This window comes from Lissotriton helveticus, chromosome 9, assembly GCF_964261635.1.
Source record: "Lissotriton helveticus chromosome 9, aLisHel1.1, whole genome shotgun sequence".
NCBI lineage: Eukaryota > Metazoa > Chordata > Amphibia > Caudata > Salamandridae > Lissotriton > Lissotriton helveticus.
In genome coordinates, this window is record NC_136070.1 from 1,143,177,425 (window position 1) to 1,143,203,463 (window position 26,039).

The window sequence follows — 26,039 nt, forward strand, 5'->3', positions numbered from 1 at the left end:
TTCCACCAACAAGCTTTGGAAGTGCAATCTCCTTAGCTGCTCCCTAAAAGTTATTTAGGGAAAAATTATGGTTTAAGTTTCCAAAGTTATAATTTAAACATGGTTGACTGCTTTTGGTTTTATTTATTGCTACAACCTGGAGACTAGCAGGGACATACCCTGTTCAATGGCCCTCTCAACCAAAGCCACTACTTGCCAGCAGAGCTCCGAGGAGTGGGTGCTCACTTACTTCCAGACAGAGGAGTTCTCTGGTGTCATAAGTTTGAATCTTAACCACACAGATATCACCACTGGAAGGAAGACGTTCAATTCTATGAAGATTATAGCTCCTATACAAATATATACATCGACGAACCAGGAATTCTTGACGCGCTCTCCACCAGACATCACTCATATAAGACCATGATCTTGATAGGGACAGAAATGGATCTTCTACTGTTATAAAGATTGCCACTTGGGGCCTGGATCTGGCCTAATCCTGAAATGGACCATGGTGACCAAGTAGAAGTGTCCTGGACTGGTAGTGCTGGTTGTCCACTACAAAACTAGGGTACTCTCTAATTTCTTCTAAATCAAGCATCCCGATGGTTCACCTATCCCACCCAGCTGTTTTAGTCAGCTACCAGAACTAAAATTAAAAGTAGCATCTTCAACTATGGTTCTGCCTCTTTTCCCTTAACAAGAAATGGAGGAAGTCTTCTTTTTCCACACCTAGAGAGATGTACAACCTAGCCACTCATCACTAGAGAGGAGAAAATCCATGCATTTGTTGTTATCTGGATCCAGTGTTTGTAGCATAGAGAAAGCCCTTCCCCCATTGGAGTGGTTTGAGCCTCCTTTGCTCTGCAGAAATATTATTGATAAATCTTAGCCTTTACCGAGATCAGATGAGCAGGTCTTTTCTCTGTTAAGCATCTCCTCTTCCACTGACAGCTTTTGGAAGGAGCGAAGGCTCCAGATGGCTCTCTTGGAGACTGGAAGACATTCGCTGGGTTGAAAAGAAGATGGGTCTTGCATAACCTTTTTAATAACACTGATTTGGCTGTGATGGACATATTTTCAACTGGTGAAGGAACATCTTTCTTTGAGGAGTGATATTGTTTCTTCCCATTCAAGAAAAGTTTGACGACTTTTCTGAAGACTGTGCCAAATGAACTTCTGAGACATTATCAACTTTTATTTTTGGAGTTTCTTCATGCAGAGCATGAACATCTACTCTTACCAAGCACAGTCCAGCCACAGTGTGTCAAATAATTCCACAGATAAAGCATGTAACTACTCATAATGACACTGGTGTTCACCAGTAAAAGAGACAGATTAACCTAATGGGCATACTCTTGCCATGCCGTCAACCATTTATGCTCCTCGTCCATACAGGAGGACCTAGCTTCATCCCTGATAGAAGTTGCCATCACAAACACAGACTAGGTTATTGCTGGAGACAAAGACCCATTCTTCTTTGGGAACACAGTACTTCATCCTCCAGGATCAAGGCACAAACAGGTCCTAGAATGACTTCTTCATATAGCCAGGATGTCTTCCAATCATAAGTTCCACCAGTACCCATAATGAATGCAAGTATCAGCATGAAAGGCAGGATCATTAGATGCTCAAAGAGCCAAGCTGCGGGAGGCATAATCCTTGCTGCGGGAGGAATAATCCTTGCAGCCCGCGGCATCAACCTTCTTGGATTCACTGTCTGGGAGAGTTGGAGAGAAAGTGTTGCAGGTTCTATATTGAGGTGGATGTTTAAAGGAACAGACTCTTATGAGGGAGGGGAGGACAAGAAATGTGGGTCATCTAGACCAGGCTTACGGGGAATATATTTGTAGACTCCTCAGCCCGGAAAGCGCATTTCACATGCAACCATTATCGGGTTGGTGAGCATCATTAAACAGATGGAAAATGTTGGTCAAAATGGTAAACTTCACTTTCTCAGACGTCAAAGTGAACTCCAAGATCTCCAATGCTTTCCAAACAACTAAAAGATTAAACCTCCTCCAAAGCAATGGAAAATAGGTAAGTAATTTTCCCATCTGGTAATGTATTTAGGCCTCATACATACAAGAAGTACAGGTAAATTGTGATATCAGTATAATATGATGGCAGGAGGTAATCAGCCACTGAGTCATTATCCTACATCAGACCATAGTCCTCATCTTCCATAGTGAAGCCATTCAAATATTAAATGAAAATGTCTACTACGCACACATGCCTTTTGTCCCAGTGGAAGCACTCACAATTGGGTTCATCATCTAAAATTACAATTGATCTTGTACTTTGCCACATGGATGATACTTTCCACTACGACTCCTGGACCAGTTCCTGAGATGGGTGTCATCGTTATCTGCTTCAAGGTTAGTGTAAACAAGGGCCCAAGCAAACAGGGGGCATCACCATAGCCAGTTTTGTCTTCATCATGGGCACCAAGGCTATGATTATTTCTCCTTCTCATCGCACTTTGTGTTTTTTGTAGACACATCTGTATGAAGAGCGTTTTCTGTAAGGTGGAGGAGGAAGTCTGTCGTCAGGGCTTAGCTAAAAATAAACTGGTCTCTTGATTCGCCTTCACGTTCATGGAGTCACAAGCTGCAGCATCAAGTCCAGGCCCCAGACATCACATATAATTGTTGATGGAATCCAAAAAGTACATCTTTTAGGAGTGCAGTCTGCAAGGCTTATACCAAGATGCCCATTTTGGAGACAACAGACTTAGTATGTGCCAAAAGCAGAGTAATTTATCAGTGACCCATCTAGAAATATTTTGGATTGAGTTACACAAATTTCATTACAAGACCGGAGGCTGACATTATGCATTTCCCTTTAATGCAGACCCAAGCAGCCGCATACATCACAATAGAAACAGTTCCAATTAGAACAAAGGCAACAGATAAAGGCCACGAGGCAACAACAATCAGTCTCTTTTAAATGTGGCTCCAAGCAGATAAGTTGACCTTTCCTTTATGTCTTTTCTCTGTATTCAAATGTATTTAATATGGTTTAACCTTTTTATCCTTAGGGTGTGTTCTGATGTGGCTCGATCCCCTATCCCCCCCCACACACCCCTTCCCTTTTATCACCCTTCGTGCTTCTCCTAACCTTTCCCTCTACGTGTCTCCTCACGCTAATACACTAATACTGCCGGTATTTCTTTCGCGCGCTTAACACATTTTGATTTGTGCCGGATAACCCCTTTATTTTAGTTTAAGTGGCAAGGTAAGTTTGTTTGTTGCAGACTAAATCTGTTTTTTGCCTAGCACTGTACACTCCTTGTGACCGAAACCTCGTCTCCGATTTTCTGTTTTTCGGAGCGGAGGCTTAGAGGAAAGGTCACTGGTAAAGGGGGCGTGACGTCCTCCCGTTGCTCAGTGCCTTTCTTTCCCCCCTCCGGCCTCCAGCCGATCGCTAAGCCGATCGGAGGGTTGCCATAACAACATTGCAAGACTTTCGCTCAAGCTCATTGTACTGTTGAGCTCCTGAGCGTCGCGAAGGTGGTTGATCCCTGATCTGTGGCATTACTTTGTTCCCCGATATCTGGCATTACTGCAAGTAGCATTTGCTCTTCTTAGCCCTCGACATAATATTCCCCCCAAAAAAAAGAAAGGGTGCTGCTAAACTGTTCAGCTAAATGTATTCCCTTAAAGCATTTTACAATTGAATCTCTGGCTCCTGTTAAAAACCTTTATCCCTCTTGCCCCTTACCTACCACACAATGTCCAGCACTGACACTGATGAGGCTTCTGCCCATACGGGAAATTTGGACAATGAGTCCTTTAAGAAAATGCTACATCTAGAGATGAAGTCATGTATGCTAGAAAGCCTTTCGCAATTTATGTCTTCTAAATGCCCCCTCCGGACGAAGAAGTTACCCACCTTTCACAAGATGAGCCAGATTTAAGAGACAAGAGGTTGAAGAAGAGCAAACATGTGGACAAGAGCATGGGAGGTCTTGGCACCTCGTTGAATAAAGAAGGTCCTAGCACCTCGTGGAGTAATGGAGGTCCTCGCACCTCGAATCGTACAGGTGTCCTATGCGGCACAAAAGATACAGGTGTCCTAAGCGACACGCATAGAAGAAATGCTCGTTAGAGCACTGAAGATGGTGATTCAGATTTTTTAGATGAATATGTCCTCGATCTAAACGAGGAGGACCAAGACATTTGAGGACCCACCATCCTCCTCCAAGAACGTGATCCTTAATCCCTTGGGCGAAGAAATGCTCTCACCTCAGGATCTGAAACACCCTCGGAGCTCAGAATGGTCTCTGCAGGAACACGTTGCGAAGTTTGAAAAAAAATGGATCAGAAACTGCAGAGGCTTCTTAATGTTGAAAATGATTTATTCACACAGAAGGAGAGAAGACGAGTTCAATCTCACAGTGGCCCAGAGAGAAACTGCCGGTCATGGAATCCGAGTGATTCAGATTCCATGACAGAGCAGGGTTCTAGGCACGCATCACCACCCATCTCCCCTTTTATAAACAAACAGCAAATTGAACAAAGAATGGTACATTAGAGAACCTGTAAGTAGCATAAAGAACAATGCACTGAACACTAAAAGAAAAGTGTAAACAATGGAAATAAGAAGGCAATATACTCTCCTCCCCTCTAAAAGAGAGAAAAAAAACAAAGATTAGTCACAAATGAAGTCTTGAAATTTGCTGGGGATAAACTTAGTGTGCACACTTCTTCTCAATCGTTCCTCTGAAATTCCTTTATCTGCTTGTATGAATTGACTATCAGAAGAGTTAGAAACATTAAGATCACTAATATTCACACCAGTATTAGGATCAATTTCCAAACGAGAAATGTTCCACCAATTTCCATCTGAAAGTTTTGAAGCATTTTTCCTTAGGTCTACAATTTGTAAAGGTGCTTTAAACTTAGAAAAACCTTTTCCAACAAGACACAGATTTTTTACACGTACCCAATCACCCAACCTCAATTTGTTGCCTTTAGAGTTGTCAAAAATTCTCTTTGTACTTGAATCATCTGAATTGGATTTGGCTATATTCCATGAATCATTAATAATCACATTTTTGTCAAAGCATGAGGACATCCAAGAAGGGAATAAATCAGTTGTTGCTTTTCTTCCTCGCATTAACTCGAACTGAGTTTTTGTTGTGACACTATGAGGTGTTGTTCTATAACTCCAAATTAACTCTTTTAAAGCAATTTCCACATTCATGTTACACTTTAGGGTAGACTGTATACACTCAACTAAAATTCCATTGAAGCGTTCTACTTTGCCATTGCTTTGCGGGTTATATAAAGGAGTTTTGATATTTTTGATATTACATTTTTCTAAAAAATGATTTCATTTCGAGAGAAATATATTGCACACCATTATCAGTTAAAAATTTCACTAGGAATTTCTTCTCTTGCAAATACATCTTGAAAAAATTTGATACTTTTTTTGTAGTTAGCTCCATCACTCCTCTAACTTCTACCCATCTTGACAGATGGTCAATTAAGACAATAAAGTATCTCATATAGTTGGGTAGAATATGGTAAGATACCAGAATCTTGGCGGGGGAGTGTGGTGGTCCCTCTCCTGAAAAAAGGCTCAAGACCAAATACTGCCAATTACAGACAAATAGCGCTATTAGATGCTACTGGCAAAATTTTCGCAGCTTGTGTCCTGGAACATTTAAGAGACTGGGCTTTTTCGAATAAAGTGATTCCTATGCCTCAGGCTGGGTTTCGTCCAAAGCATTCAACATTGGACAACATCGCTGTGTTTCAAACAGTTCTTGACAAATATGTTAGGACTAAAGCTCGAATTCTGTATTGCGTATTTATAGACTTTTCAACTGCATTTGACAGTGTAGATAGATCAACTATGGAGAAAGTTGGAGGATCTGGGGATTCCTACAGATCTTTTAACAATAATAATCTCTCTCCATACGGCAACATGGTGTAGAGTACAAATGGGGGGAGAAAAGGGACAAACCAATCCATTCCCCACAAAGAATGGCTTGAAACAAGGACGTCTGTTAGCTCCTTTACTATTCTCCATTTATATTAGTGATTTACCGGGGCGCTTCTCCCAAATTAAAAATTATCTCAAATTGACATACACTGTTTAATGTATGCTGATGATATTGTGATTATTGACCAAACCCCAATAGGCTTGCAAAGAAACTTGAATGATCTAAATCAATACGTAACTGAAAACTATCTGGTGCCAAATATCTCTAAAACTAAAGCTCTCTCTTTTAGTGGCAGAAGGAATCCTCCATCTTATGTCTGGTCATTAGGAGGCAAGCCAATAGAGACAGTAAAAGGGTATGTCTATCTGGGCCGCATCTTTACGTATAATCTACAAGACGCAGCCCACCTCCAATATTTAAGCCAGAAGGCAGACTCCCATGTTGGAGCTTTAAAACATCTATATCGCTCTACAGGAAATAGACATTTTATACCGATGCTGGAAGTCTATGGTACGAAAATTTCGCCAATTCTATCATACGCCATGGAATATATACAAATTAAAACATAGCAAGACATAAAAGTAAAGGAGGGCGTCATACTCCGAAAACTGGTAAACGTCTCATTCGGTGCCAGCTCAACTCTTTGCCTTGAGTTATCCTTAGCGGGAATTTTCGCCAGAGTAATCTCTAGCATCATAATGTGGGCGTATAATCTCCTACATGCAGAACCAAATACATTAAGACACTTCTTAAAATTGGAAACTTTTAGAGAGGAATCATCTGGGTATACTTTTAATAGGAATTTGAAAAAAGCTACTGAGATTTCACAGTGCACGGTAGCACTGTTACAGGTGTGGTCGCGAGCGCACCTGAAGCTCTTTTTAAAACATCTGGTCCCTAGAATCAGTTATGAAAAGGACAAAGAATATTGCAGCCAGTTAAAACATTACAAATTGTTCGCAGAAAATATAGAATTTAAAACCCAAGCTCTGTATCTAGGATTTCAATTAGAACATGGGGTAAGGCGCTGTATACTACTCTTACGTATGGGTATACTCCCGTTAGCAACAGTCTTAGCTAGTTAGAACGGTACAAATAATCCTAAAGGCATATGTGGACTATGCCATTATGGACGACAAAATTTGCTCCACGTTTTATTAATTTGTCCTAATCCAAGCATGGTAGAGGCTCGACGACGACATATAACTCCAATTCAATTAAAGTATAATGCTCGTTTCTCAAATGAATTAGTCTTGCTGTGTAATTTTCCAGTTGATGAATTTCTATGTTATAACCTGTATACGTTTTTAAAGGTTTTTTAAAGCTGTTTTAAAGGTAAAATGCAAAATTTTAATATACTTATACAATGAAACGCTGTATAAGCAGTCTGCAACATATCCTCATTTTGCCATCTTAGAAAGTTTTAAAAATGCTAGTTTAATTTACTAACAATAATTTTACCTTGTATTTGTTGATCTCAGTCGAGGTCTGAATCAAATCAAATAAAATTGATATTGAAATTGCTAAGGTCCTAAAAAATCCACTCCAACACGTTGCCAAGCCCTTTCTGGACAATTAGTAGGAAAATCGACCCCTTTTTCAGTTTTCAAAACTTTATCACTGACTTTACATTTTCTATAATCACGTACATACAAATCTATTTCATGGTCCATTCTAGGCTACCAAAAATGTTCTCTTATTTTCCTTTTTGTGGAAGTAGAACCCAAATGACAAGAATGAGCTAATTCAATAATATGTTTGCGGAAACAAGTTGGAGGAACAAGTTTATCCCCACGCATTAGTTTGTCACACTCTAAAGATAGTTCATCGGATACTTTCCAAAAGCTTTGAAGTTTATCATCTAAACTTTTCTCTTTAGGCCAGCCTTAAGTACCCATTTTCATGACATCTTTTAAAACAGTATCGTTTTGTATTTCTTGTATCCATTCATTTTCATCTTTACAAATGCTTGAATCACCAAGATAAGCAATAAAGCATTCCTCTACTTCGGACTCCCAATCATATTCATCAAACTCTCCAATCGGGAGCCTAGAAAGACAATCTGCTCTAGAATTTTGTCCTCCTGGAATGTATTCTACAGAGAAAGAAAATTCTAATAGTCTTGCTGAAAGTCTGGCTATACGAGCAATTGTATGTTTTAATTTTTTTCCTGATAAAATTTCTACTAGAGGACGATGGTCTGTTCTCACGGTAAATTGTCTTCCCCACAAATATGCTCTAAATTTCTCTACATTCCATACGCATGCTAGGAGTTCTTTCTCTATAGCGGAATATTTACACTCGGGGGAACGTAAAGCCCTAGATGCAAAACCAACAGTCGTTTCATGATTAATTTCGAGTTGGGTCCAAACTGCTCCTAAGCCATATTCTGAAGCATCTACAGTAACAAAAAAGTATTTCCGCCTTCCACAAAAGGTTGTAGTGCAGGTGCTGAAAGTAATGTCTTTTTTAATTTTCTCAAAAGTGTGCTGGCATAGTTCTGACCATACAAATTTTTCGCCTGATTTTAGTAAAACCTTGAAACATTCGGTGATGGTAGCAACATTTCTCATAAATTTAGCATAAAAATCGCACAAGCCTAAAAAGGATAACAATTGTTTTCTATTTTGTGGGGCAGGGGCATCTATGATACTTTTTTACTAAACTAGGTTTAGGTTTTATTCCTTGCTCAGAGAAAACGTGCCCAAGATACTCAATTTCTTTTGTTTTGAAAGTACATTTATCTTTTCGCAGGGTGACACCTCCTTTCTCTAATATCTCTAATACATTGTTTAATGCAAGGTCATGTTCATTTTCACTATCAGCAAATATTAAGATGTCGTCTTGAAAAATTGCTACATGTTTGTTACCAATAAATCTTTGAAAGACTGCAGCGGCAGATGCGATGCCAAAAGGCATACGACAAAATTGAAAAACTCCATCGGGAGTTACAAATGCGGTCAAATGTCTAGAACTCTCCTCTAACTCAACTTGGTGATAAGCCGCTCTTAAATCTAATGTGCTAAACCATTTAGCTTGGCCAACTTTAGTTATCAAATCTTCGATCCTAGGTAGAGGGTAATTATCTATCCAAATGGCCTCATTCACATTCCTTACATCCACACACACATGCGTAATTCCCCATTCTTTTTCTTCGCTAGAACAATGGGGGATAACCACAAAGTTCCATCAGTTTTTTCGATGATACCTTGTGAACACATATCATTGAGCATGGCGGAAAGATCACTTCTCACACTTAAAGGTATGTTACGTAGCTTATGTTTTACAGGGACAACATCATCTTTGATCTTAATACGATAGTTAAAATCTGAAATTTTGTCTAAGTTGTCATGAAAGACTTTACTGAACTTCTTGACCCAAATGTTGTCGTCGTTGCTTACTGAACCTATTCTTTTCTTTTCAAATGAAATGGGTTGTTCTAAACCTGGTCTGATGCCAAATTCAGCTTGGTGGATTCAACCTAACACATGGATTCCTTTTCTTGCGACATAAACTTTACCATTGATTGATTCATTCAAAATTTTGATCTCAGCCCACAAAAACCCAATGAGATCTACTTTGCTTTCTTCAAATGCTACAGTAAGAATATCCGGAGGAAGCAAAGTTCTATTATACCAGTGTTTTTCAAAAATGTCATTGGAGATAATAGTTATGCGAGCACCAGTATCAACTAAAAGTTGTATAGCATGACCTTCAATACAAACATTAAGGTTTGGATCAATCACTAAATCTTCGTCGTTAGAATTAACACATCTAACACCTAGAAGCAATTCTTGGTTACTCTCAGAATTTTCTTCATCAAAGTCATTTCCAAAATCATTTAAAAGACGACGGACATTAGTAGGCTTGACTGTTGTACACATTTTCAGATAATTACCTGTCTAGTCACATTTTTTACATTGTTGTCCAAGGGCAGGACAATATCTAAAAGAAGAAACATGTGACGGTGAACCACATCTATAACAAAATACTTTCTGAAATTGCTGAACAGGAAAATTTGATTTGATAAATGTTCTATTTTTAGAATAAGATTGTTGGTTTTTTGTAAAATTAGATTTGTTGAATATTGCTCCAGAGATTGTGGTTTTGCCTAGGGATTCTTCAATTGTTTTTGCATCGATAGAGGAACCTTCAATGCTTTTAGCTATGTCTATAGCTTTATCTAAAGATGGATTTTTGCATGCAAGCAATCTTTGTTGTATATTCTTAGAGTAGCATCTAGCTTCTAATTGGTCACGTATTAGTTCTGCAGTGAAATTGTCAAACTCGCATTTAGAGGCTAAAATTTTCAGTGCCGTGACATAGGTGTCTATACTTTCGTTGGGTTGTTGATTTCTTGCAAAAAATTTGTACCTATGTACGACCATATTTTTAGTTTTCATACAGTATTTATCTAGTTGAGCAATAGCGGTCTCAAATTCATCCAAATCTTTATCGTCTGCAGGTACGTGTTCAGGTAGGTGATCAAAGATGTTATGCCCTTCGACTCCCAAATGATAATACATTAGACTTTTCCATCTTTCTGGTCTAAACTTTTGAGCATCAATAGCACCTAGGTAAGCTTTAAAAGATCTTAACCAATAGTTCCACTCTAAGAGTGGTTCACCTGGATCTTGTAGAAAAGGCGCCGGTGCTTGAACGCTCTTCATGTCGTCTTATATTTAAGTAAATCTGCACGAAAAACTTCTTTGGAAGAGCGTGCAAATCGCTGTTGCACACAAAGAAAATAAATAAATGTTATGAAAGAAATAAAGCTTAAAAAAAACCGCTGTGATTTGCACCTTTAAAAAAAATAAAATTCTCAATGAAACGTGCATATCGCTGATGTGAACTGAATTTTATTGTTCTTGAAAATTATAATTACACTCTCCATTTTATTTTACTTTCTGTTATATGACTAGCCAACCGTGCAAATCGCTGTTGAAAAAGACTAATCTGAAATGAGGATTTCTTTCTCTTTCAAGATGACTTGGAGTTAAAATAAGATTCCTTTTTCTATTTTTATTGCCCAATTGTATCCCACAATGCAATGAGGCAGACTGAAGTCCTTTTCTTATTTTTTGTTCCAATTGGTATCCCACGATGCAATGCGGCAGACTGCAGTAATGTCTTGTGAAGCAAGTCGTGAAGAAAGCGTCTCGTGAGGTGAGATCAGACTACTTTCCTCTTTGACTGCGCAGCATAACGAGAAGGAAATAAAGCTTGCCTTCCGCTCGCTTGAATTTATTTCCTTTCACGAGCTGACAGTCTTAAGGTTTCCTTTCTCTCGTGCGTATATAATTAGCAGTGCATGCGTCGTTAGTTAGCGGTGTAAGCCAAACAGTTCATGGGATTGTTAAAGACAAATCTGGTCATATAATACGGTCTTTAATGTAATGCCAGTTTTAAAATACGAGCGTGCGCAGGATTCAAATGAAACGATCCTGTCTCGCGCTAGATGGCTCGCATAGTCCGGCATCATGGGTCGCTCCGATCGTCGCCAAATTGATGAAGAACTCTGCAGAGGCTTCTTAATATTGAATATGATTTATTCACACGGAAGGAGAGAAGACGAGTTCAATCTCACAGGGGCCCAGAGAGAAACTGCCCGTCATGGAATCCGAGTGATTCAGATTCAATGACAGAGCAGGGTTCTAGGCACGCATCACAGGAACCCTTTGGAAAGGGAAACACTCAACATACTAAGGGCAGAGTGTTCAAGACCTTCTGTTGGAGACAAAGCCTGTTATACCACTAATCTCGACCCTGATTTGATAAAATTCCTTTTTAAACTAGGGTGCAACCCTTAGGAAAGGGATGGAAAAATCATTTAAAAGCTGTCAGGATCGTCTCCTCGACATCCTCGGTCCTCTGACAAGGATCCTGGACTCAGCCGAAGAGAGCCACACTCCGGGCACTCATCTCGATACAGAAATGATAAGGGGATGGAGCCAGAGGGCTATCATACTTCTAGGTAACACAAATGCGAGCATTAACGCCGAAAAGGAATAGAGTTGTCAGACTAAGATTAACCCAAGGCTGAGCAACCTTGCCGATAAGGAACCCTCTAAGAACCATAAGGACTACTTTTTGGAGAAGAGCTGATAAAATCATTAGGCAAATATGTTTCTACCTTTACTGCTCTTGACGAGGCGCAGCAAAACATGCGTACTGTCTTCAATAGCGGCAATAACCTTTTTGGAAGGGCCGGAAGATGGGGCCTATCTTCCGGATGGTATAATCAAAGGCCCTAATTGAGTTACACAAATTCACTCCAATATACCGGTTTGTACCAAATATACTACAATAATGTCACATCAGGAGGTGGAGTAGTGGCTCGGGTTACTGAGAAAAAAGTATTTGACACAACGGATGACTGGAAGGAGCATTTAAAAGGTAAGGAATCAGCTGGGAGATGTATCCTTCAGATGGTGCTATGAACAGTACCCGATGGCAGAGACACTATACTTACCTCTTCCTCTCAACAATAAAATTCTACATTTGCTGAGGAATTGGTGGCCCTTGCCCTGCACCCAAGACAAGATGTTCCAAAATAACTTTACATCAAGAGTAGCACACAGAGTGCAGATGTGCACTGAATGATGGGCCCCCAAACATGAGACACTGGGATTACACCAATGCTTACATTAGCAATTAAATGAGTGCAAGAGCGGCGGGATCCAACTGCCACTGTTCATTTGATGGGGGGAAAAAAAAAAAAAAAAGAGGACTGGAGGCTGCTTCCAATGGACATATTTGGGACACGCCCTATTTTATGCATGTGTGTGAGTTAATGCCCAGAAAGCTCTTTTTTAACAGATCTAGCAGCAGCTTTCTTTCCTTCCATTAGGTGAAAAGGTGTACACACATGATAGGAATGGTGAAAGAACCAAAAGTAAAGAGTTTAAAAGGAAAGACGCTTGAACAGTTAAAAATGCAGCCATTCTTTTAAAATTCATACCTGTTTGCACAGCAGTGTCCATCCGCGGTGAAACAACCATTTCCAATTCTTGACTTATTTTACCATATCTTGAGCTGGAACACACTTCAGGATATAAACTCGAGAGACTGCTCTGTGCTCGGGCGGAATTCAGATGAACAGTGTTACCTGAAAACGAAGGCTGAGTGAGCAACTTACTTGGGAATCAAGGTTTTAAGAAAAGGTTAGCATGCATGCCAAAACCAAATAAATATGCAAACCTATGTAAGAAAGTACAGCAGGTAAAGGTAGCACCTGCAATCTATCTGCAAGATGTACAGTTTACTTTATTTTCAGTTTAATTTATTTTTATTCGTACATGGTTTTGGCTGTTCAGGCCACTGCAGAATCCATCTGTTGTCTTTTAGGAAAGCAGGAGATCACTCAAAGATCGGAAGAAGAAAGTAAGTGTCCTTTGTAGGTGACAGAGGAGAGGAGAATAGAGTGGCTGTAATGTACTGAGGCATGGAACTAAATGCGCCAATCAGTCATAAATCTGATAATAGTCAACATGGCTTTAGGAAACCTAAGGAAATATCAGTCATTGTTACTGTGCATCAACATTGATCAAAGCAGTATCTCCTGCTATGGAAACATTTTTGTAACATCCGAGCAAGAAAAGTTACCAGCTTTATGTTGCTTTCCATTTGTTTCCTGCTAAAAGGATATAAAAGGTCTTTGTACAGTTTTAGACAATAAGTTTGCAGTTAATGCTCAAGGTAAACTTGACGGTCGTGTACGTCTAGGGTGGCTAATGTGCAAATGCCATGTTTACAAGAGCCATTCCAAACTGAAGTGTCCAAATAGTTTACAAAAACTAACTCGAGAAATTTGTGGATGCGCTTCAAACAGTAAGATTCTGAAAAAGAAAACAGAGTCCACCACTGCTCTACTTGTGTGCTGTACAGAGTCATCATCTGAACAGCATACAGCACTTTTTTTTAAAGGTAGCGTGGCTATCTTTTGTGCATGAGCCTGGGAGCAAAATGGATCATGATACGACACAACGTCTTCACAGCACCATTAAAATAAACTGCTGAAGCAGACATCAGGACTGAAAACATCTATATTATTGGTCAAAGACAAGGATGAGAGGATAAAAACTAGATGGAACAATTTCATTTCAAATTAAGGGGGTCAGACTACCAGACTGTAGTTAAACAGTATAATCAGTTAAACAATACTTACAAAGGTATAATATTAAAAAGTGAGAAGCGCCGGAGACGGTGAAGATGGTATACAAATGTAAAAGAAGACTAGTACAACTATATGTGAGTGTCCCATATTCACTTTCTAGATGAAGGTTGATGTAAACAGGATACAGTGTTGCTTCTCCGCTTCACTATTGATGCTACTGCCATGATACCAACGCATTTGTTAACAGTGCAATTAGCCTTCGTTAAAGAGTTCATGGCTCCTGGAAAAGAGATTTTTTTTTAAAACACTGCACATTTAGATGTGATCCTATCCCTCCATGGTCATTTTCTGCCAACAAAAGTTCACATAGAAGTTTTTTGGTAGTATATTGGTGATATAACTCAAGTGTTCTCTTGGAAATGAAGCAATATTACACAGCCCATCTCAGACGACTAAAATGTTGAGATATTCAAGAAGTATACTTAAAAATCGACATACTTGTTGGCATGTGTAAAAACAAGTGCAAGCAATTTTAGAAAACAATGGGTAAAGTGGATGGAAATAAACTATAATTATATGGAGGGTGCTGTGCAAGGCTCTCTTCAGTATCTTATCTACCTTTATCAGTACATCAAGGACTATGAATGAAGGATGAAATGAAAGGAGAAAAAAAAAACTTTGGTTATGGAAAAAGTCGACATCTTTTAAAAGTCCTGAAAATTTTTGTTTAAATGGAAGACTGGTTGGAAGGGAACACACGTGGAAATTTGCTGCATCTCGGATTGTCAAGCACCATAGTGAAACCTGTTGGATCCATGTTTCTTCATTGTGGTTAGCTATGATAAAGAATATATGGATTATTACAGCACCTGGTGTTACAGTGGTTTTGTTTTTTCAGAAACTTGGTAAGGCTGAATTCTTGCTTTATGTATCTCAACAACTCAGTACACAGCACCTGGCTGTGTAAGCATGGGGGTGTCTGCTAATATTCAATACTGTTTATATATTATAGTGCCCCTACTCTTTAGGCCTGTAACTTCCTCGGTACAGGCTCAATCAAGAACTTTACTCCCCTCCATTCTAATATGAAACAACTTAGGGTCACTTATCTTAACACCAGATCTATGGTCAAACACCAGATTTAAATCTTCCAGCTATTTTACTCTGAATCCTCGGACATTCTATTCTTGATGTAAATTTGGTTAACTGATGAATCTTCTCCTGATATCTAAGCTTCTCTCCCAGAAGGCTACTACTTACTCCAAACTAATAGACACCCAGGCAAAATAGGGGGTGGAGAAGAAGCTGTAATTAAGAAACATCTCTGGTTCACCAGTCTTGCATCATTTGCTGTCCTTACGGTCGACTAGCCAACATCCCCCCTCACATTTGCCTTGGTGTATAGACCCTCGGGCCATATGTGGCACTTTCTGCAATTCCTCGAAGAATCGATGTCTCCCTCAATCATGCCAAAATTTGGTTAATAGGGAATATAAGCTACTGGGCAAATGAGGAAGGCGGCAGGCAATCAGCACTAGAGTTAACCTACCTGCCGAGCAGTCTAAAACTTGAAATACATGTGTCCCTGCCTACCCACGACAACGGTCACTTGGTAGACCAGGTATGGTCCACTAACCTAACTGTGGAAATCTCACGGTCACTCCATGAGTATGGTCCGAACACCACTCAATTAAATTCACACTTACTAGCCAGACCCCATTGAAACCTCCCCCTTATCCTGGAACCAATTCCAGAAACTTGTCCCGAGTAGATCTCAGATCCTTTTGTGAATCACCAACCATAACCTCACCTAACTCATATGACAGCACACATCGACGAGAGGAAGAAATTAACAAATGGCTAACAGCAGCTAGCAACATACATGCCCGCTCCGGAGGTCCAATCAAACCAGGCGCCATGAAGCGTCTAAATGGTTCAGTGAAGATCTAAAAACAGCCAAAACCAAACTCAACCACACAGAACATAAATGGCAGAATACCTACTCATCCAACAATAAAGAAGCCTATTCAATACATCTTAAAAAATATTAAAACATTAATAAGTCAAGCCAAATCAACCTTTTTCTCAAACTAAATTTTAAATTCTTTAAATAAGTCAAAGGATATTTTCAGCATAGTTTCTGAAATATCTAACCCTGACTGGGTGATTATCACTATCCTATCCACTCAGATATATGTGACACACATAACTTCGTATTCATCGAGAACATTAAGATGATAAAAGATAGCATACCTGCCATCTCCCCTCTAAGGTGACACACACCGAAGACAGAAACCCGATCACATTAGCTGAATTTCCGTGCTCTCAGCAAGGATTGCCTCATGCGTCTGCTGTCATAGTCAAGTCGGGATCCCCTAATCAAATCTTCTTTCCTCCAAGTCCTAAAAATGTTTTTCGCAGTTGCCTGACTTCGCCATCTCCCGCCTAAACCAGTCCCTTCCCTTAGTCAAGACACCCTCCCCGACACTTTTTGTGTGTATTGCTTTGATGTTCAAATCGTGGTGGCCAGAGGTAGGCAGGACCTGAGTGAAATACCTGTGTGTTGAAGGGATAAGTGTCAAGCGGGCCAAAGGCACGCATGCCAACTTCAGTCAGTCCATTCTTTTATACCTAGAGCACTTTAAAAGCTGGGAAATGTGTGTTCATGCACACATTAAAGTGCACGCTCTCGAGCATGGTTGGCTAACAAGTCATTATGACTGAATGTGTCACATATGAAGTCACTTGGCAGCTACAGCTATGACTAAACAAATACCCATTGAACGCATGACGGAAACACCTCAAAAAAGCTCCACAAAGTTCATGTGTTTTTTCATCATGTTACTTATGCCATTTTATTTAGACTTAAGCAACATAATAAAAAACAAATGTCAATGTGGGTAACAGAGTGTCCAGCTTAAAATGCAAATGTCAGCACGTGCAGGTGCTAGGCGTTAAAACCAGTTGACAAAGCCTGTGCTCATTTCACAGAAAACAGGCAATTTAATGAATTTAATCTCCTTTACACTGCACAGCATCAATGCGAGTGTTGTGATCTAAAAACATTTCATTTAGTGGAGAAAAAAAGCTAGAATTCGGATATACATATATGAATGTCAAACCCTGTTCGGGGGGGGGGGGGCTCACAGGTCAGGGAAGGGCCACAACCATGCTGGTTGGGTCTTTTGCCTCTAGTGTCCTGGCATCCGTACTACTAAAGCTCAACAAAATGGGGCCAAGTACACCATTTCCGCAACTGACTAGTGAGTGCGAGCAGTCAGAAACTTCTCAGGGAGCTACTGTGGGGGTCTGAAACTCAGAACTCAAACTGTCAAACAGCCACAATAACTTACTGTACAGCCCAGTCTTAATAGAAATACTTTAATATCACAGCACAAGGAAATACTACATACATTAATAGAGATTCAGATACAGGGATCTACAATCACATCTATGGGGCTGTGGCCCAGTACTACATTCTTTACATCGTCTAGAGTAATGCAAAGGACTAGATACAAAAATAAAATAAACAAAAACAAAACAATTAAGGAGGGTTGAGATTCTCAAACATAGCAAAATGGGCAGGAATTGAGAGAGATGGTGGTGAACCATAACATGGCTAAGGAAGGATCTGAGAGGGGGTGCATTAGTCTTTCCCTCAAGAGCTCTTCTTTATCATCTGTGAGAGGGTTAACAGAGGGATGAAGCTTCACCATTTTTCCATTTTCAGAACACACCATGGGTGTCCCAGGGGTGAGGATGTGGACTGGAGAGGAGTCACTCATTTGGTAGTAAGAATGGTGTTTGCCAGTTCAACTTCAGCATTTGCCTAGTAATTCACTGAACCATGTCGCTTACACCCCCCTTGATTCTGGCAAGTAGATGTCAAGGGGTGAGCATTCAGGCTGTGCTCCATGGAAAGGAAATAAAACAGGTCTTGAAAATAAGCATTGTCTACAGTGTAGGGGACTTATGTTGGAAGGAAGGATGCGAAACCTCTCATACTGGAACACCATCCTCACTACATTTGTAGTGCTACACAGACTCCAAGTCTTATACCTACTGCTCTGTGGTGTTGGTGCCCCTTTGTCCCCCTGCCGCTACATCCATTATGGAAATGCACCTCAAATAAATTTAAACTGATTTCCATAAGCCGATAAGCTCTAGGAGCACAGGGTATAGAGCAGCAAAAATCAAGGGTACCTGTTTCAACCTGCATCGCAACTGAGCGAGAGGTGTTTGAGCTCTAGAAGCATAGGATCATTTGCAAGGGGTTTATTGCAAATTAGGAGAAAAATGGACAATAAATGGAACTAGATACTAGCAAACCACGCCGCTATATCCAAATACACCAGGGCCAAGACCATCAAATTCTATCTACGTCACAAAGCGTATACAACTCCCGAGAAAAGTAACTAAATTTTTCAGGGAGCTGATGCTACCTGCCCAAGATGCTGCTAACTAAAAGCAGATGTGCAACATATGTTCTGGACCTGCCCTGGTTAAATTGCTTCTGGGCCGCAATAAAAGACCAGCTGAACAAGCTGTCTGGCCATAAAAGCTTGCATAGTTTGAATATGTGCGTTCTAGTCCTAATCAGGCGCTCACAAAATCTCAACGCCATAGTAGCTTCCTAGATTTAACCCTGATATTAACAATGAGCTCCATAACCGGCCAATGGCAGACCGGTCTCCCTCTCCCATAGTAATTTAGCACACTGCTCAGACACGAGGAAGCCGGAAGGCTTACAAAGCTACCAGTCACTGGAATGGGATGAACTACTTCTCAGCATTAAAGCCCAACTCATAGAAAACATGTTACTCTCGTAGAAGGGTTGCAACATGCCCAACATAATTATTGCCTTACTACCACTAGCTGACGACCACCCCACCCTCCAATAATGCAGAGTTGGACTTACCTCAAAAGCATAGGCAAAACTCTGGGTTTACTGCCTGACCGCTGGCGAAACCTCTTACTAGCGTACACTACCTACATATCAGGTGACATACAACCTTTCCTTTCAAACAAGCAAAACGCGGCAGTACACTTACCTCCTATATTGCACGTTTAGTACACTTTCTCTGCTGCGCAACTCACACCTAATTGCAACACACAGACAATCTCTGCATCCCCATGAGTTAGACAAGGTTTTATTGTTTCATGAGGTTTCTTATTGTGAAAGTGACTAAAGGACTACTTGCTGACATGTAAAAGATGTAATTATCATGTAAGTCACAAGACTAATATGCAAGAAAGAATTAAAAATCAATAAAAGGAGTGAGAAACACATGGGATTTATTGCTCTAGACACTATCATAGTGGACAGTCTTCCAGTCATCTATAGCCCAAGGACACAACGGAACAGGGCAACAATAGGTCTCAAGATATTATAAGACATGCCATGAATGAGATTTCAGGCATGTGCCCAGTGATGAATTTGAGCAGCTCAGACCTCCAAACTCAAGTTAGGACTCCCTGCATCTCCATTCACCTTTTCATCTCCTCTATGACAGATGTAAGATGCACTCATCGGCTGGCTTCAATGAGTATTGAACTGCAGACTCCCAGATACTGAACTGCAGGAGAAAAGAAAAACAGGCTGGTAGAGCATGCAACTGGTGGAATAGATGATGCTGCCACTGCACAGAGCCATATGAACAGTGGCACTGTCATGCCACAGGCTCCTCACTAATGGCTCGACAGGCTGAGTGATTCATGGGCGCTGGGCAGAACATCACATCCACAGAAACAGCATCCTACAGCCACCGGACATTTAGACGGAGAAGGGGAACATGCCAACACCACAGTGAGCAGCCACTTCTGCATCTCCTCCACCGACTTAACTCTTTTATATCACAACTACTTTTCAGCCAACATATTTTAGAAAGACCGTGAATAAAATTACACAAATGAAATGATTGTTTGGGCTACATACCACTTAGACTCATCTGCAGGTTTGAAATGTTGTGTCCTTTTTGAGCCAATGTTCTAATTCGCTGCTCCTGTTTTAGCTTTTGTGCTTCCTCCTCAGCACGCTGCATACTCTGATACAGCTCCTGTGTCTTAAGAGTCAGAACTTCCTATCATAAAATTAAAATATCAGAAATATGTTCTAGAGTAAAATCAAATAGTATTCTACATGTATAAACCAGTAATCCAAAGCCAACAATATACAGAATAGATCAGTAAGTACGAATATGAAAGATTGTGATGCCATTCTAATGGACTCAGTTAGCAGAGTAGCACAGTTACATTCTCTAAGGGAAACCAGTTTGTAGAAAGATTTTATTTTAAATTTAAAAAAAGGCCAATTCATAAGCATTAGGACCCATAGTATAACCTTGAAAATCTGGAGAGTAAATCATTCTGGCTAAGTAATGCAATAATCCACTACTTTTTAAATGGCACTTAAAATACTATGCATCCCTCAATATAGGACACATCAAGTAAGAAGACTATACTAAAAACACATACTTCCTTTTGTTTTTGCTTCAACACATCTTCGTCAAATTGCTTTTGGATCCGTTGTCGCTCCAAAGCTAGTCTCTGTTCCTCCTCTTGTTCTTCGCGAAGTCTCAACTCTTCTTCCATCTGCTTTCTCCTACGCTTCTCCTCGACCTGAGCCGCTATAGCTTTCTGGTTGCAAACATTATGATAACAGAATTAATAAACCCTTAGATCCATGTACAACATGGAGACAAAAATGAAAATAACAGTAGCCCTTGGGCCATTAATAACACGCATTGGGAAAGCTAAAATGTCTAGCACTGGCTGCTAAACTTTTGGCTTTACCAATATTTGTTTTTCCTGATTTTTGCACACATTTTTTAATAACTTGATTTTACGGAGTTTGCAGTGTTTCAAGAAGGGAAACATGTTAATTGAAAAAACAGCTGCCTGTAACACAAGTCCACAGCACTACCCACAGCATTATAGATAGTACAATCAATGCATACATTGCAGAGAAGTTGGAGTAACAACATTGAGAATCAGGGTCACAGCTCGAGTAAGCAATATAGAAAGGGAAACATACGCAGCAGGTGGACACCGGCCAACAGCAGCAGTCACGGCTTCTTCAATTCCATTATCTGTACCATAATTCAAATCCAATCCTGCATCTTTGCCTTCATATGATTGAAACGGCCACAGCACCAATGCCCACGTTGCAATATCTTCCTAGGCTTTATCAACATATATAGCCAGCTTAATGTGTTGCTCTTCAGCTACAGTCTACTCCAGGACATCTCTGATCCACATTTCTACCCGAGGTGCCCATGTACCCATCCAACAAATGGCCACCCTTCTTTTTGCTAGGGGGACAAGTTGGAAGAATTTAGGGGGCAATTTCCAGCCTTTACACTTAGCCAACATAACCCAACAAGCATGACTGTGGCGTAACTGGGTGCCTAAGACCAGTAGTAGCATGTTTAGTAATGTACATTCAGTGAAGGTAGCGGAAGAGTACACGTTTGAATCTACTATTGCATGATACCTGGTGGACCAACGCACAGGCTTGAATCCAATCTTGCGCGAGAAAAAATCCATCTCCCATGAATGTCCAGCCATCAGTGATGCCTTAGAGAGTCCCTGCCACCCACCAGCCCCCCACGGATGACCCCATACAAGAGCTATATCATACAGCGTCCCTCACCCCAACGGAGGAAGCCCACCCAATACTCGCAATGGCAATGGAGCTGCTAGAAAGGTGCACCACACCTCTTTCACACTATTCTCTAGTTTTGCATAGTGCAGGAACTGACCAGCCCGACCTGAAAGGTATCTAGGGCTTCTTGGTAATTAATAAAGACCTCCCTGGGCTAGAGGTCACCAGCCAGTAGTCATCCCATCCACCGCTCTATGGACATGTCTGCGTCTATTGTATGAAGTGGAGCCAGTGTCTATCCTCTCCCAGACCATTGCGGTGTGTCATACCAATTAGGGAAAAGGTTAATCTGCCGTTTCCCCACTTTTGAGAAGCGGAGACTGTGGAATTCCTCCAGTCGTGCCTCATTGAAGGCGCTTCTCACAATTGTCTGCATCTGCCAGCCATTTAGCCGCATATTGTAAGTGGACTACATAGTAATAGTGTTGAATGTCAGGTAATTCTAGTTCTCCATCTGACATATCTCGCTTTAATATTGAGATAGCCGCTCTTCTGCTGCGACCTGACCACACCAAGGAAATTAGCAAGCTGTTCAAGCATTTAAAAACTCCCCGATCTAGGGGGGCACAAAGAATTTTGTTCCGCAAGAAGCAACGCAGAAGGAAGAACTTCTTGGCTATAGCCACCCTACCCATAATAGAGAAGGGACACGTGTTTGTTCCAGAACCCGACTGACCCCCGAAGGCCCTCCAGTACCCTCTCTTTATTACAGTGTGTCTGTCGTGCCAAGGTGTGGGCCACCATAACTACCAAGTATTGGAAACGGTCTCCGATCGGAAACCAAGCAGCGGCAGATGCTTTCTAGGAACGTTCGCCAATCCTCCCCAGGAGAAATTAAAGTGTCCTACTGTGATTGATATGCATGCCAAAGACCTCTTTAAAAACCGGCATATGTTGCATCAGAGTCCTTGGGAGATAGACATACACGAGAGACCCATACGCATATAGCAATATGACCTCTTAATCTCTCATTTTTCGCTGTAATAGGACCGATAAGGGCTCCTAGGTCAAAGCAAAGAGCAGCAGTGATGGGGGCAACCAGATGGGTGCCTCTACCCACCAACCAGTTTTCTATCACCAAAGCACTCACCAGAACCCGGGCCAGGGGTGCTGTGTTTAGTAACCTCACACAGTCACAGAAGGAGGGTCCAAAACTAATTGCCTTCAGCACATCCAGTAAATAGGACCAATCCACCATATCATAGGCATTTTCTAGGTTGATGGGCACAAGTGCCATTTCCTGCTCATAGTCAGCGACTTCATATAACACGTGTCAATCTATGTATATTGAGAGCTGTAATCCGACCCGTGATAATCTACCTTGATCATGTCCTACAGTGCATATCATCCTTCGGAGCCTGGTCGCTAACAACTTGCGGAGCACCTTAATGTCAGAATTGATCATGGTGAGCAGCCTGTACGCGGATAGGTACGCCGCACACCCTCCAGGTTTAAGCAATAGGCATATCATTCCTTCTTGAATGGAGGGAGGGGAGAAGAGGGGGAATATTCTTCCTTCTCATCTCCTGGAATGCTTCTAATAACCGCTCCAAGAGGAGTACGGAGTGGGTTTGGTAGAAGTCGCCCCCAGCGCCTTTGACCTATTGAGTTCCTTTAGGGCCCACCCCGCAGCTCCTCCAGCATGAGGTCTGTATCCAGGTCTTGCACGCCCTCCACCGCAAGTCTGGAAAGTGCCAGCTGGCAAAGAAATACATCCACTGCATCCTATGTCCTGGGTTCTCTAGCCCTGTACACCACCGAGATGTGCCGATTAGGTCTGCAGAATGTCATGTTGTGCCGTAACCATCTGCCCCTCCCCCACACTGGTCACGGAGATGTAAAATAGATGATGCTTCCTGCTCCCGTGGAAGTGTCCAGGACAGGAGAGTCCTTGATTTGTCATCCTCCGGGTGTAGGCGTTGCCTATATTGTGTGAGCATGTATTTATCCAACTTTTCCCAAAGAGCGTGACATTTGCGCGGTGTACCTGCCTATCCTCCACCGTGAGCATCTCTCTTCGCTGATGCAATGGCAGTTGTTCCTCATCTCCAGCTCCAACTGTCTGTGTATGCCACACGTTACCCTTATGCTAGCAGCTAACATAACCGCCGTCATGGCCTCCCGTTTGCTCTGCTAGTTGTGGTATCCCAATTGTGTTTCATGTAGTCTGTCAGAGCATCTGCCAAAGAGGCTCAGTGGCCACCGGACTTCATATTATTCGTATACATATCTTGTGGCACTAACAAGGAACTCCCCCAAGAGGGAGCTGCTTTATGCAGTAAGACAGTCTCAGCTGGTGCCCATTCTACGTGGTGGGGCACTGCGGGGGCAGCGTGGGGAACAATACATAAAAAATTTAATATACTTTTACCTTTTGCTCCCGGGCCACACTGCCCCTCTGCTCCCGGCACTGCAGTTCCCATGAGCACAGGCTCCCAGTTCACCACGCAATCAGAGTGCTTCTATCATGCGATTACTCCCAGTATGAGAGAAGTGCAGGGATTGGGGAGAGAAGTGCAGGGATTGGGCAGAGCAGGCCGGTTTCACACTTCAGCACAGACTGGGAGCCCATATCTCCAAAGAAAAGCCTGGAGATATTCAAGTGCGCATGTTGGCTTGGCCGGCCCTAGACGGCCAGCCAAACCGACATGCGCACTTTCCGTACCCACTACTCCTTCTCCCCCTGCTGGTGACACCGAACCTGACCTTGCCCCACCCCAGACTCACTGGACTGCACCTTATATTGTACGCTGATATGATCTTGTTCCAGGATGCTTGCGCACTTACCAGCAGTCACCATCTCTCAAGGGTAGGGAGGCTCAAACGAGCCAATCTGCAGCTCGTGACCTTCTCCGCACCCCTTTGCCGTTCTAGGAGACCGTGACCTCAATCGTCAGTTGGCCAGCCTCCTGGCATGGCAGTGTCACCTTCAGGGAAATGGGAGGAGGCAGCCGGCTGGCGTCCACACACCAGCAGAGTGCCCCCGATCCTCTCATACTGCCATCAACAACCAGCCCAGAAGTGGCCCAGGATCTGCGGGCACGCTCCTCCACCTATTCCCGCATCCTTCAAGCTTCTGCACGAGGATCAGGGCACCAGTATAGCTCCGCATGGAAGATGTCAGATGCGGAAGGCCCCACATTGCGTTTTCCCTGGAAAGCTCGCGCCTGGCAACTGCGCACATACAGCATTCTGCCTCTGCTGCCCTGATCAGTTTCAGCACTAGAGGAGGGCAGATTGAGTCCCCAACAGTGTTTCCATCTGGAAGCCACTAATATTGCGGATTATACATCAGGATTAAGCAGGATATTTGACAGGTTCGTGAGGAGCTCCTTAAGGACGCGCCCTGTCAGGCATCTTGCGTGGTCACGCCCTGCTTTTTGTACAACTTTATTGTTGGGGAGCTGCCGAGCCTGCACCACTATAACAATAAATGGCTGAAATCAAAAATATTTGTTGAAAGAACACATTGCCATAGCAGGGCATGGCTCGGAAGTAACTACTTTCTGTGCCGATATGCCCTTTGTGAAAGACACTGCAGTAGGGAAAACAAAAATGAGTGAATGACACAACAGGCTAATGAATGACAAGGGGTCGCTCAAAGGTTATATAAGTAAGTATATTGTGTACATTCATTATAATCACAAGGTCTTCGCATACTCCAACCCCACAATAACAATATTTTTTATTTCCTTAACAGTATCAAGCATACTATACCGAGGCTCAAGATGGCTGCCACCAGTTCCTGGTTTGGAGTGTTCACAGCCAATTAGAATGCAGCTCGTGATCGGCAGTGTGGGTGGATCCTAATCTGCTGGGTGCACGGATCCTGATATTGATATTTTTTTAATTTTGATTTACTCAGCAACTACTGAACGGATTTACACCATTTAACAAAAAGGTCTCTTTCTGAACCAAGGGCTACCTTTTTGCCAAATGTGGTGTAATTCCGTTCAGCAGTTCGGGCTGTAGCCAGGTCTAAAGTTTCCTATGGAAAATTGCAAGGGGAAAACCGGTTTTGGGACCCTCCTTTTTTCTCGGCCCCCGCTTGCCGGATCACCCCGAAACTTTCAAGATAAGAGCAGACCATAAGTTTTGAAAATTTCGCAAAGATTCGTCAATCGGCGCCAACAATATTGGGAAAAGAATGTTACGAATTTCCTATGGATAATAGGTTAACTATAACTACCTACTGGCGACTGCCAGTAGGAGAAAGATAGATATATATATATTACCTACCGGCGGTCGCCAGTAGGTATATATAGTTAGGACCTTGTTTCCATAGGAAATCCGCAACATTCTATTGGGAATAACTTTGGCGCCGGTTG

At 41.8% G+C, this 26,039-nt stretch overlaps 1 protein-coding gene across 1 annotated transcript in view; it reads right to left on the reverse strand.

Annotated features, from left to right (window-relative positions):
- Positions 1 to 26,039, reverse strand: part of CCDC66 (coiled-coil domain containing 66) — a 275,197-nt gene that overhangs the window by 82,761 nt on the left and 166,397 nt on the right. The window contains exons 12-14 of the mRNA XM_078661583.1: positions 20,523 to 20,684; positions 19,984 to 20,128; positions 12,894 to 13,040 (exon numbers count right to left, since the gene is read on the reverse strand). Coding sequence (XP_078517709.1) covers positions 12,894 to 13,040; positions 19,984 to 20,128; positions 20,523 to 20,684 — 454 coding nt within the window. The remainder of the gene's footprint in view (positions 1 to 12,893; positions 13,041 to 19,983; positions 20,129 to 20,522; positions 20,685 to 26,039) is intronic.